At 37.1% G+C, this 14,111-nt stretch overlaps 1 protein-coding gene across 1 annotated transcript in view; it reads left to right on the forward strand.

Annotated features, from left to right (window-relative positions):
• The window catches only part of CDK5RAP2 (CDK5 regulatory subunit associated protein 2), a gene marked incomplete at its 3' end in the record, with an annotated part of 50,307 nt that overhangs the window by 16,711 nt on the left and 19,485 nt on the right, over window positions 1-14,111 (forward strand). Inside the window, exons 10-12 of the mRNA XM_010291801.1 lie at window positions 995-1,213; window positions 6,812-6,982; window positions 7,797-7,970. Of these exons, the coding sequence (XP_010290103.1) occupies window positions 995-1,213; window positions 6,812-6,982; window positions 7,797-7,970 (564 nt within the window). The remainder of the gene's footprint in view (window positions 1-994; window positions 1,214-6,811; window positions 6,983-7,796; window positions 7,971-14,111) is intronic.

The raw sequence follows: 14,111 nt of genomic DNA on the forward strand, positions 1-14,111 counted from the left end.
ATGGAAGAGGTTGATAGGCTTGCCTCAAAAGTACACACACCTAAAGCTTTTACGACTGACTGTACTGTTTTTTGATTTCAGAGTCTAATGGAGTAGTAATGTTTAGGTCTCACAGGGCACCTCCATTTCTTCAAAAGCCATTTATTTCACTTAAGACCAAATTTTAAGTGTGCTCTACTGAGAAAGATATACTCTACTTCTTCAGGTCATTTTCGCCTTTGTGTGAATCTGTAGCTTCTGTTTGCCTTTTTATACTGTGGAAGTCCTGCTTTGAAATATTAGTCTAATTTTAACCCTTTCATTTTTATGAGAGCTTCATTATTTTTTCAAAGTTCCAGGTTTAAAAAGTGTGCAACTAATTCCTCCTGTCCACAGACTCCATATTGTATGGTGGGTGACAGAGCAAGCCTTTCTCCTCATTGCTACTTAGCTACAAACTTGAGTTGAAGGCAGTTCTCTGTGCATAGACCATGCTGCGTAGCCTACTGCTCCTGTCATCTGTGTTGTGAACTTCAGGGAGGCCAGTTGTAACAGTATGTGATGGGGAGGAACACAAATCAGACTTGCTATTTCACATAGCAAATATGCTTATGACTTGGTAACTACATGACCTAGTCTAGATTTGAACTGGCCCCAGAGTAGAAAGCTTTATGTAATAAGAACTTTGGAAACTGATAGTAATAATAACAACAACAACAATATGGTCTCATTTGCACTGTGGACTTCTTTGCAGGTCAATCTTTATCTAATTCTTAGTTATCGAAGACTTTGTTATCCTGTGCTGGATGTCATTGCAAGCTGTATTACATCAGTGGAGGAAAATTTTCAGTGTAACATCTTCCCTGTTGTGGGATTAACTGTCAGTTATTTTTGCACCACAGTTTTGAAGTACTGGAAGGAGGTGCAGGGGAGTGGGTTTGAACACAACACGAGTAAAGACTTCCAGTCTCTACAAAATACCCTCATAGAACTTGAATGCTGCTTTGTGTTTCAGGGTGCTGAGGATTATCAAGCTCTCTTGATGGAAAAAGAGACTCTCTTAGCAGAGCTACGTTCAGAAAACCTTACAAAGGATGCTGAGAATCGTAAACTACAAAGGAGGATTAAAAGGACCGATCAAGAGCTAAATGATTTGAATTTAGAAAGAGAGAAAATGGAGAAGGAGCTGGATGAAGCACAGCTACAGAAGAGCAGAAGTGACAAAACCATTAATGTTATTATCACTCTTGTCCTTTATTTCATAAAGTTCAAAAATAATTTAGCATTTCTAGCATGTCCTTTCCTACGGTTTACTTTTTTAATTGTAATACATTCTGGAAAGGTAAATGCATTTACCTAAAGCCAGTGTTCAAAAGAATGTGGCCTAGAAGATTGAGGAAAATTCGGGCACATAGTCTGCACAGAAAAATATTTTACAATAAATATCATCTTAACGGTCGTAGTTAGGTCCTAGAAAAAATCAGTAGCCTTTATAAGTGGTAAATGGTTACTATTAGTTTCAGTTTTTGGATTCAGGCTGAATCTGAACATGCACAACAATGTACATTTTATATTGCTGCTGTATTTTTCTTGTTAACGTGTCTATACATTGCACTACTTAAATTTAACTTTCTTCTAAGTTCTAAGGCAGAACAGGAGTAAGTAGCCAGTTGTTGCAACCTTAAGCTAAACTTCAACTTGCGTTTTGCTATCATAACAGGGTCACTGTAAAGGCTGTATATTTAATAATTTCTGCTTGTAAAATTCCCAAAGCACAGGCCTAGTTGATCATAATTTAACATAAAAATGATGTGCTGCATCTGTTCATTAATTTCGCTTGCTTCATATTCTGTTTAGGGTTTTTTTTACCTTGCTGTAGGTGTTTAGATAAGCACTTCTAGCGCGCACAGTTCATGCAACAAAGCGAATGATCAGATTTCTTCTTTTCTTCCTTTGAAAAAAGGATGCACCTTCTGCTGAGTGTTTGACATAAAACATAGTTCTCACCTGTATGTCGTCATGCAGATTTTTCTCAAGTCTTCTCACCATTGCTTCCATTAGGGAAGCATTTGCATAACGAGTACAGCCCTGCCTGCATGCTAAGTCAGGTCCTCTTTGGTTAGGGATTAGTGTCCTGCTATATTAAATTGCATAAAAGATTAAATGAGCTTGTCTTTATTCAGTGGATGTTTTGGTTCAATTATTAAATAAGCACTTTAATAAAGCAGGTATAAGTGGAAATTGCTGTTCCTGCAATATTGCTTGAAACCAGTAGAGGGATCTCTTTACCTGCAAACAACTAACAACTACTTGTCTTCTGCCCCCAATTTAACTTGCATTTTCAGCTGATTGTCAACTGTGGTTAGGCTGCTGTCACAAAACCTCTATCTTTGGTGTGCTTTGAAATTTCTTCAGGGTGTTGAGGTTAAGGAGAGAAAGAACAGATCGCTCCTGTCAGTAAAACAGCCACAAAGAACATATTTTATTGATTTAAAGTATTTTATATTTAACTGTTGTCTTTATTCAGACCTTTGTTTCATCTTTCAGGGCAGCTAGAATATAACTCTGTATAGGAAAGACAGGGAAAAATAGGACTGAGTAGGGAGTTGCCAGGGAATTCAAAGTTACTGATATTACAGAAGCCTATTTGACTCTATTATATCCAAGTTTTTCATGTAAATGACTAGCCCCTTGGGGAAAAGCATGCTTGCCAAAAGATGAGCGGTCTTATAAAAATTATATCCCTAACCTATTTCCTACTCTTTGCAGAACAGCTGCTTCAATTTCAGAGTTGCTAGTCTGTTTGGACATAGCAACATTGCCTGTGAAATGTTACCCATTAAGTAGTAGATATGTGGGAGTAAAAAAAATACGCTGTGATATTTTGCTCTTTGACAAATAGAAAACCACTTCAGTGATCTGATGCAAACTTCTCATGAGACAGCCCTAAAAATTCTGTTCTGTTTATGCTCTGAGATACTTATTTATCAGTGTTTCTATTTTGTTAGAATAAAACTACCAAGAATGTGCCTAAACTGTAGATAAATGCCCTTGACGCCTGTAATGAACTGCTGTCTTAGCTCTTCACTTACAGGGAAATTTTCAATGACTTTTCATACTGTAATTGGGATGATCCCAATTTTTGCATATATCTTTTAAAAACAACAAAACTCAAACCTTAGAGATCCAGAAGATGTCCTCCTGCCCTGTTGTAAACTCAGCTTGTCGAGATGACTTGGGCTTTACTGTTTTGGAATGGAAGAAGGTTAAACTAAATTAATGAAGACTGCTCCATGTGAATCGATCATCCAAATCACAGACCGGGCCCAGTGTTAGGAGTCTTCCGGAGCAATGGGCATTGATGTTCTTGAACGGTGTCCCAGCCTCAGGGTGCGCATGTGCCCTGGCTTTCTGCTAGGTCAGCTTTAAAAGCAACAACTCTTTCAGTTGTGTACTTTCCAGAAGCTGCTGTTAGTTTGGCATCACTTGAAGCTCTTTGAAAAAAGAAACTTTGGGCATATATTCTTGCATAAACCTGAGGAAGAACAAACATCAACTCATCCTTAATGTTGCTTGTGTCCACCGTGTTACTGTGTCTATTAACGATATTCAGTGCTGCTTGATCGAAGAGTTTGTATAAATAAATGATTAAAGACTTTAAGTATCCATTCTCTCTCCAGGCCTAAATGTAGACAATTAGAGTGTATTTATTAGCTATTCTTATTTGATCGGTTGGTTGGGGAAATGCAGAATAACTCATTAGGCAGAATTTATTATTTAGTCTTCCTACCTGTAGTTTAGCCGGAGAGGGAGGTTTTGGAGCTTCATGACTTAATTATTCACCAGCCTGTTTTCCATCTGACAAGGAGGGGGAGGCATCTCCTCCAGTCTTCTACATTATAGTGTTTCACATTCATTTTTCTTAGCTCAACTATCATTAATCATAGGAAAGTCTCCTGGGAAAAAGGTTGGCAGGGGGACTTGCAAAGTTTATGCTCTCAGAACTGTAGGTGCTATATTATCCTTGCAACTCAATGTATAGAAACCAATAGATTTTCTCCCAGACAATTTGAGTGGCCAGTGAGTTCAAGCAACCTGCTATAGTGATGGATAGTTTTGTGTATTACAGAATTCTGGCTCATGCAAAGAAGATAATTTTCAGTCTCAACTCTAGCTTGTTTTGGCAAGGGTTTAGTGAACTCTTGGGGGCAGAAATAGTAGAGGCAAAGTATCTGCAAATGGCAAATCTCTCACAGGCTTTTTTATTTTTTCCACAATTATATGCCTTGTCAGTCCACCTCTTTCGATAAACCTAGCCATAAAACTTGTGCTGTTTTAAAGGCAGAAGCATAGTTTCTGTACCTGACGAGCGTTGTACACGAAGATGACTGAGACTAGGTAATAGGGGGTGTAATACTGTTGTTGCAGCAGCTTCTTTTCTGTTTATGCATATCTATAATCTTTTATTCTTAAAGCTTTTTATGGCTTTCATAAAGAGAAGTCATAGAATATTGGTCACTTGAAGTTATAGGATGGGTCAAAAATGTTCCTCTGAAGCTTAGTTACCTAATGGTTAAGGTATTTACTTAAAGCCTCTCAGTGATGTAAAAGTATAAAAACAAGTAAAAATAGAAAGCCATGGAGTGAACTTTGCAATGCAGTGAAAATCATAACACTGCAGTCGATCCTTTGCTTCCAGTTCATGTGTGGTATATGAATAGGCTTATTGTGACCCACTTCAAGAGCTCTATGACTTGAAGCCGAAATACTTTGCAGTTGTCAGACCATTACACTACTTCCGAAAGAGCTGTGCTACAATGCAGTGTATATTTATAGTTATTAGTTAGGAAGAAATAGGGCCAAATCTCGTCTCTCAATACGTTTCTGATTCTACAGTTCTTCAGTTTTCTTAGCGAAGCAAGTAGTTCTTTTGGTCCTGAAAAAGTTGCCATTATTAGTTTGCATAACTGAAGTCTAAGCTTAATCATTCTTTGAAACTAAATAACATTTGAGGGTTTTTTGGGAGCTGTTAGGGCTTTCTTAGCTGAATTCTGGTAATGAAGCTAAAATTAAGCAAGTAAACCAAAAGGCATTGTAAATGACAATTTGTATTTAATGTGCAAAATAAACAAAAGTAAAACTGAAGTAGTAAAATGATGTTAAGGACTTGATGTGAACCTGCATGAAGTCAGGTGATTAAGTCAAGAAAAGGACATAAAACAGTTTGTAAAGAGATTGCAATTAAAGTGTCACTAGTACTGTTTCTTTGTACTTAGCATAAGAAACAACTATTGAATTTTAAATCCCAGTGAAGGTAAATGTAAAGTTTATAGGTGACTACCGTATGTGCAAACTATTTAAAGGGCTTGTGATACTTCACGAATGGGCCCTTTTTCGGAATAAATGGAAAACATTTATTTTAAGAGGTAGGCTGTGTCACCTGGTTCTTTGGGTCTGAAGAGAAGTTTAGATAGTATGAAGTCTTCTGTAAGTTTTAATAGTTTAATTTTAGACAACAGTTTCTTTGTTACAAGTTTCTACTTCTCTTTTTCTGCACAACGCATGCAGTAAATGCTCTAGATCTTCTTGCAGAGTAAAAGCTTGTAAAATGAGGCTAGTGTACATGTAAGCTATGCCTCCTTCAATTGACAGTGTTGAAACTTCCAACAAATCAGCAAAAAAGTTTGAAGTGACACAAACAGTGGTGGTGGGAGAAGTTGGAACGATAGAAAAGATATGTCATGGATTTTTTTTTTACTGCCCTGTGCTCTTGCATATATTCCACCCTGTAACTGGGAACAGACCATTAATTACACGCTAATAATTTAATATATATTTCCATTGATTTAGCGATTGACCCAGTTCATAGCAAATTGTAAGGAATAGGAATTGTTTGATGTTATTGCTTGGAACCCAAGGCTTCATCAGGTGGTCAGACTTTGAAACCCTATCGATAGCTACATTTTCAGATGGTGGATTTTCTAGTGAAGTGGAATAGGATCTTTAGGAATGCAGAGGAAAAAGCTATAATTATGGTGTGTGTCAAGTGTGTTTCTCTGCAAACTAGCAGATACTGTTTCTTACATTGCAGTGGTCCATGTTGATCCTAACAGATCTCAGAGCCCTTTGGACTTGCTACTGAATGTATTTCTGTGTTTTAGAAGCAAAATGGACAGGAAATGTATGTTTCTCTGATGGGGAATTAAGATGTGGAGATGGTGCAACTAATCTTGGAGCTGCGGGAAGTAATTAATAGAGCCAGAATCAAGATCAAATTCTGTTCACGACTTCTAATCATGACACGGACCTGATTGGTCATTTCAAGTTTGTGCTCTTGTCAAAAGAAAGCGTTTGAACATTTCTGACCTTTTGTTTGATGCAAAAGCAAGTAGTAATAGAATGTTGGTGCAAGAATTTCCTTGCTGTGAAGAGAAAAAGAGCAAATGACAAACTGAATCACCTGTAACCAATTTTCTCCTATTTCTAGCAAGGGAGTAAATTGACTTGGAAGTGAGTGTTCATTCTGACAGCAGCAACATCTATGTGCATGATATTCCCGGCAGCCTTGGAGTCCAGTCATTGTGTATGAAAAGCGTCTAAACAATAACAACCTGTATTTTTAGAAGAAAATACTGACCCCTCATCTAAAAGTTCTATTTCTTTAATTGTGTTCATTGATGCCAAGGGAAATACTGGTTTAAGTACATTCTCCAGACTATTCAATGATAGGAGTAATTTAAAGCAATGGAAAGTTAAGCTAATAATGTAGGTTGTTAGTCTTAAACTTTTTTTGAAGTTGATTTGCTAAATATTCAGTTTCTTTTTTTTCTAGGACCTTAGAAATCAACTAGAGAAATTACATGGTGAAATGACTGAGAAAGAAAAAGCAGTTGAACATCATTACAATATTCTTTTGAGTGAAAGCAATCAGAAGTTGCAGAGCCAAGAACTAGTTATCAAGCGGATAACAGACAATGTCAATCAAAAGGATCTACTGCTTCAGGTAGATAGACAAGTTGAAATGAAAAATGGAAAGTTATCATTTGATTTTGTATGAGGAATTACTACAAAATCACATTTGTATTTGGAATTACTGTTGATTTTGATGATAATCCATCACTTTTTATAATAGTGTATTTGCAGAACAGCCATATAATTATAGAGTCTGTGGCATTCGACAAAATTTCTTGTTAGGATTTTATGAAGCGTGTGGACAGAGGAGGAAGAAAGCTTTACTAATACTTACGTAGAATTTTCATTGCTGTGGTAAGATACTTCAAAATCTCTGAAGTGCCTATGATTTTCAGTTTATTGTGCATAAACTAGAAGTTGAGGAATAGGTATAGATACTGAAATATTTTCTTTTTTTTTCTTTTTGAGCCCATTCAAAAGAGAATGGAGCTGCCTGAATGTTAACGGACCCCTGCTCCATTTTCTTATAGCTGGAGGTATAATCCTGAAAAGTAATGATGACATTCAACCAGCAATGCAAAGAGTAATAGCTGGGGTTACTCTATGTCTGGACACCGAAGTGCATGCCTTGACTTACTTTTTAATACTGAAAGGTTTGGATAGGATTGGGTAGGTGTGGAAAGCTTCTGTTTGGTCTTTTTTTTTTTTTTTTTTTTTTGTTTTTTTTTTTTTTTTTTTTTTTATTTGCTACTACTGTATTAAGTTGAGCTCTTCTTTTGCAACATATGTAAAGAACATGTGCCAGATCATCCTTGGATATCTATTGTCCTGAATTTTGCTTTTCTATTTTGCATTATAAAACTAGAGTAACTTTTGTAAAACTGTCTCCTTGTTTTCTTTGTTAGAAACTTGATGGAACAATTAAGGAAAAGGATGCAGAACTGCAGGAGCTCCTGAATAAGTACAAGAACCTTCTAAGAGCCAATGAAGAACTTGAACTGAAAAATGAGGGCTTAGTAAAGGAAAAACGTGCTGCACAGTCTCAACAGTCAATCATCAAGATAGTCAGAGAGTTAGAGGTGAGTTTTTCATAACTCTGAACATTTGGAGATAAATACCTTAACTTCAAATTGAAAAGAATTTTTCTCTGGCTTCAAAGGTGTGCACTCACATACATTGTAATTCATCCATGTAGCAAGGGGCTGTTTTTCCTTCAGATCAATACCATCACAGAATGTTAGGTATTATTAAAATTATAACAATGACTTTATTAATAATTATGTTGTATGATTTGTATGATTGTGGTGGTGTTGACCTGGCATCATAAGACTATATAATACTGTGCTCTGATGAGTTTATATGGCATCACTAAACTTGTTACTCTCAGAAAATGTGTAAGGTGTTTTTCCTGCCGTAAAGAAGTGGAGTTTTGTGGTCACTAGGGTAGACATATTTCCCTGAGAGGGAGGCTATCTGCATTTCTGAAGAGAGGTACGGAGGAGGGTTTGTGTACTTCTGTTAGATAAGGGGAAAGATTGCACAGAGCTCATGACCACAGGAGGTAAATGGAGTGTGAAGATAAAAAATATAGGTGGGAGTGAACATATGTCTAGGGCAAGAAGAAAACTGCTTTAAAGCAAAGGAGAAATAAAATAGTACAGAAAAATACATATATTTTAAAAAGATGAACAATATATGCCGATTATTTTATTTGATGCCATAAATTGAAAAGCCTTGTTAGTACCTGAAATCAGAGGTCAAAATTCAAAGTCTTAAAATGTAGAGTTAGTTCCTTCACCCCCCACTCCTGTACTAGCAGAAAAACCCATCAGGTGCTGTTAAGAAGTTTTTGAATCACTTGCTGACTCCATCAGTGCATTTTTTTATCACTGTGTACAGATTATTGAACAAGTAAGCAGCTTTTGAAGGTATGTTTCTTGTCTTTTTTTTGTGTGTTGTTTTCAGCCTAGTATGTTAAGGTCTCCAAAAGTTCATCAAGCAAAGTAAAAAGAATTAGACTAGTATGTACTAATGATGGAGAAAGCTATTTTGTTTCTTTAAATCTCCATTAAGGAGATTTTTCTCAAGGAACTTTAAAATAAAGTGAGCCAATAGCAAAGGAAACAGGAGTGCTATGTCTTGTGTCACATTCTGAACACACTAGTGATGAGATGCTTAATATGTTATGGGCACTATTATTAAACAAGGTAGATGCAAGCACATGTTGAGTCATGGGTTATATGACAAGCTCAGAATAAAGGAGCTGCATCACTGTTTGCCAGGGTACCAGCGCAGAGTATATCAAAGTATCTATGAATATACATGCGGAGAAAATACAGTCTGTGAAAGGTTGAGTAGAAATTCGACCTCCGTAAAACAAACTGCAGTGCATGCACATAACTTCTGTCATGAAAGGACCTAAGAGTGATGGGAAATCATACAGAATTAATGAAAATCAAACACTAACTTTCCTCTGCACACCCCACTTCCAATACAGGTGTATAACCAGGAGAGAGAACAGTGGCAGGCGAAACCATGCATGATAATGACCCAGTAACCACTTTCTAATCACAGTCTATTCTCTATTGCTGGTTCACTTAGTGATTGGGAACAATACCTAATCACAACCCATTGTCCTCTCAGCTCAACCTCTGTGTAAGATGTATCCTGTAAGAACCCACTTCGGCATATTAATCATAAGTTTTTGGACACAGATTTTCCAGAGCTCTGCTCTCACTGACTGCCTTGGACTCTTTGATGGCTTTATAGTGCTGCACCAACTCTCAACAAACGCACAGCTGGATAGTCCCCACCAGAGAGAACAGAAAGCAAGCTCTTCCAGCCTCACTGATCTTTAAAGTTGAAGAAACTGAATTGAGAGATGCAGAACTTTCTCTCTTTCATCATACATTTTTACTTTATTTTAATGTACTGATAAATTTTAAAGTAACCAACATCCAAAGCTCTGCTGGGTGCCTTGGCCAGGCCAGGGAAGATAAATGACAGTTTCTAATTAGAGTTTGGATTCTTGAGCCACTGTCATGGGCTAGGGAGAGAGTGTGTGAGGGCAGTGATAATTAGGTTATTCATGCAACTGCTGACTCTGGTTATCGATGAAGTCTTGGAATGAAATACATTTTACAGCCAAGGAATTTAGAAGCGCAATGGACTCCATATAATTTTAGAAACTTTAGTTGGTTTTGTGCTTAATGCTCTTCTCTCACAACCAATACTCCTATACTTACAAATCTCTTTTTATCGGAGCATTTGTTAGGTAAATATATTTCTAACACAGAATTTTAGACCTTTTTGGGTGCTTCATTTTATTCCTGAGAAAAGCAGCAACATTGAGAAAAGTGGCTCTTAGTCCTCAAGTTGTGCTTCCGAGTTCTGTTGTCCTGGGCATGTCATCTTGCACACAGCGTATACTGCAGTAAGGGGTCACAGTGATAAGAGTTAATTTCTCTAAGTGTAAAAAAAAATAAATTACTGGATTTGCTGTAATGTAGCCTTTCTGTGATGTCTGTTTCTGGGAGGAGGAGCTTATATATCACTTGAGGGTGAAGTAGGAAATGTAGCTAGCTGATGCACTGCGAGGCAGACACGAGGCACTTTCTAATTCCTGTATGATCAGCGCATTGACTTTGGTTATAATTACTTCTGTATTTAGGGAGTTAATACTGTGCAGTCAGGGACCTGTAGAATACTGTGTACATTTAGTTGTGATGTCTAATTTGCTGCAGCTGGAGAAATTATAATCAATGCATGGAAGTTATTGATGTAACTAGAGCATTGCAGTTGATGGGTGTCGTGAGAATTGGAATCGGTGCAATTGTTGCAGTACTGCAGACGTTTCTTAGCTGTTGAAATGGATGCAGTGTGCACATTGTTGCTGAGTCATCATGATGATGGAAAGTGATGTAGTTAACTTCTTTTATACAAGTGTGTCTTGTCTATTAAACAGTAATTGGTGCATTGTATTTGCTGCTTTCAGGCTCTTGCAGTTGATGTTGTGAACACTTAAACAGGGTGGTAGTTCAATTTCTGATTTGATGAGATTATCTTATAGCTGAAAACAGCAATCTTTTTTGTCAATAGCCATGTCTTCACACACTTTAAACATGATGATTTTTACCTGTGACACTGAGCCATGGCCTGGTGATGGGAATGGATGTGGTTGGTGTGTGTCACCATTTCCATATTAGCACAAATTTCATCTTAAAGGCGTTAGCCTGACGAAGTGATATTTGGAGACCTGTGTATAGTCAACTAGTCTTGCCTCACATATCACCAAGAAGGGCCGTCCATTCCTTGGAGCCATCAGCTTTGTGACATTTTCTGTGGTTGAGATGACATCTTCTAAAAGTCACCAACAAAGTCCTTTGCTATAGTAATTTTCGTCTTTAGATATATGGCTCAGTGGCCTGTAACAATTTTTATCTTATTAGTGATTGCTTCATTTACGGTAGACCATCCATAAAGTTTACTGCAGTGTTAGACGAAACTACCAAATTCTGGTATTGGCAGATGAATCAGTGATGAGGTGTAGGTTATGGACTTCTCTCAATCATTCATCTGCTAACCTCCAGAGATTTTGAAATGATCCTGATGTTTTTTGTAAGCAAGAGAGTATTCAGTGAGGCAACTGGATATTCTTGTGACTTTGCCAAGAAGTTGTTTGTTGTGGAGGTATAAACCTTTTACTTTCATTGCTTACAATTTGCGAAACCTTTAATGAAAATAAGTTATGTTTTCCACCACTGCTGCTTAGCAATAGTATTTCAGACTTAAATATATACTTTAATGTATTAGGTTGCCTCCTTTCATGGGAATATAAATCTTTCACTGCAATATGGTCCTGGATGTCTTGCAGCTATCTCCTCTAACACATTTTCCCTCACACCATGTGTCAAGAGGTTTAATGTTTCATTAACTCCCACAGCATTATGGTCTATTTAAGTTACAGATCTGCCTTATGTTTTGTGTACTGTTGGGGAGTTGATTGGAATAATTCACTCCTACGCTTTATTTAGAAATGACAGTAATAACGTACAAAAAAAAGAGATGTTCATGCTGTATCTTCTCATCCTTATTATACATGAAAGAGTCTGAAAAATCAAGAACACTTCTTCATGATTTTGCTAACCTCTACCTAGCTAGTTGAATTTATAATTTAATAATTTGTGTATCGTCTGTGACATTTTGAATTAAGAAACAGCTCATGTCTCCTGTTACGCAGAAAAAAAAAAAATTGGGAGGATTTCATGAGCTTACTGAGATTTTGGTGCAAATGTAGAACTAAATTAACGTGTGAAATCTAAAAGAAACATAGGAAGCTGGAGCATGGTTCTGTGTATAATGCTGCTTTGTTAATACAGCAGTCATAGACCCTGAACAAGTGGTGACAACCGTTATCTAATTTGTGTACCGTAAACTCTTCAGAGTGACATTACTTTGCCAGTGCTTCAGAAAGAGCTTTTAATTAGGATATAGTCCTGTAGTGTCTTCAGTAATAATTGCAAGGCTTGTATCAGACATATGGAAGAGTTCACTAGAACTTTTAACAGACTGTTAACTGACTAAATTAAGTCAAAAAATTAATTTCTTCCTGGTGCTTTTGACGTCATTGATCAGTGTCATTGTCATCAAACTTTTTCCAAGTTAAATTGCAATCTGTGTATTGTATGTTTAGTGACTGTTCTTGAAAGGCTGAGAGTCCAACACATTGATGAGACTCCTTAATTCAGGCTGGAAGATGTACTTTTTTGTATGTTTTTTTGGTGAGGTTTTTTTATTAATGGACTTTGGATCACCCACCTCCATCTGTTTGCCTTTGTGTTTCAGTCAGCAGAAGCCATTGCTGTGTGTTCCTCCTCTGCTCATCTCGATACTAGGCTTGATATGAAACTCAGTATTTTGCACTTCATGTACAGAATAGTATTTAATGTAAAAATTGCACAAGAACCTGGAAACATTTGTTAGAATACGGCTATCATTAGGAACGATGGTAGATTAACATGATGCACGTGTACAAAGGCATGGTCACTTCTCCAAAGAATCTAGCGTTAGGTGGTAGAAGCTACTTTTTCTGCAGTGAGATCTGACACGCAGATTACCTTAACGGGAATAATTTGATCAAAACTTCATTACATTTGAAAAATATTATTTAACATATTTGCTACCATACTGTGAAGTATGAGTGTAAATAATTAAAAGTAAACAACAGTTGTCCTTGCTTTTGTACTGTTTACTTTGCAGAATACTGAAATGTTTCAAATTAACAGAGTCTTTGCATCGTTAGTGTGAATTAACGAGATTCTACTGTAGCTGAATTTTTGTTGCGATTCCTTCCTTAGGAATTGTAATTGGAGTAATAACAGCTGCTTAAAACTCCTGGGTGTAGATTTCTTGCTTGTTAATGATCTGTTCACTAATGATTTAGTATCTCTTGAGAGTTTAGTTTCCAATCTTGAGGTTGTAATACGGAGAAAATAGAATTACCTTTCGTTCTTGCTCTCCAGAGTTATCTTGTCATACTAGAGCCATAAACATTCCCCCTTAGCTATGGCACTTTTTTGTTCTTCTTCTCAGTTTTCAGTTGAAAAAGAAAACAGAGAGAAGCAACAAGGCCTACTATTCTTCTCAGAGGCAGAATATATATGTCTGACATTAATACATCTAAATTTGCTCTAGATGTCCCAGTTATTTTCTCTTCTGAGAAAATGTATTACTTAACGTCATACGTGCAAGCAAATACTCCTTTAAATAGCTGCGTTGTTTTGTCTCCTGCTGAAAAAGTGGCTGTGTGGCGGTTTTGGAGTGAAAAAAGTCTTGGGAAATTAGTGGATCCTTACTGAGAATGTAGCATAAGAGGGGGATTTATAAAAATAATAATATACTTTCTGTGAGCAAGACTGCAGGTAAACAGTTTTCTTTGCACAAGTAGAGCAGCAGCTTGTAGTGACCCAGGTGAGGGTGCAGAAAGCTGACTCCACGAGTGTGTACCTGACGTGTTCATCCTTTATTTGGCGGCTTGATACAGTCCTTTTTGTGCAGAAACGGAACAGAATTTGCAGAACTCTTCCCCCAAAGCCAAGTTTGTCCAGAATGCGGAGAGAACTGCTAGGACGAGGTTCTAAAACGTGTGCCTGGAGCTTGGGCCTCCTGCCTTCCCTCTCCCCTCCTCTGAAATAGCTACCTGCCAGGTTTTTCCTGGGCTG

Source organism: Phaethon lepturus, unplaced genomic scaffold (genome assembly GCF_000687285.1).
Source record: "Phaethon lepturus isolate BGI_N335 unplaced genomic scaffold, ASM68728v1 scaffold19207, whole genome shotgun sequence".
Taxonomy (NCBI): Eukaryota; Metazoa; Chordata; class Aves; order Phaethontiformes; family Phaethontidae; genus Phaethon; species Phaethon lepturus.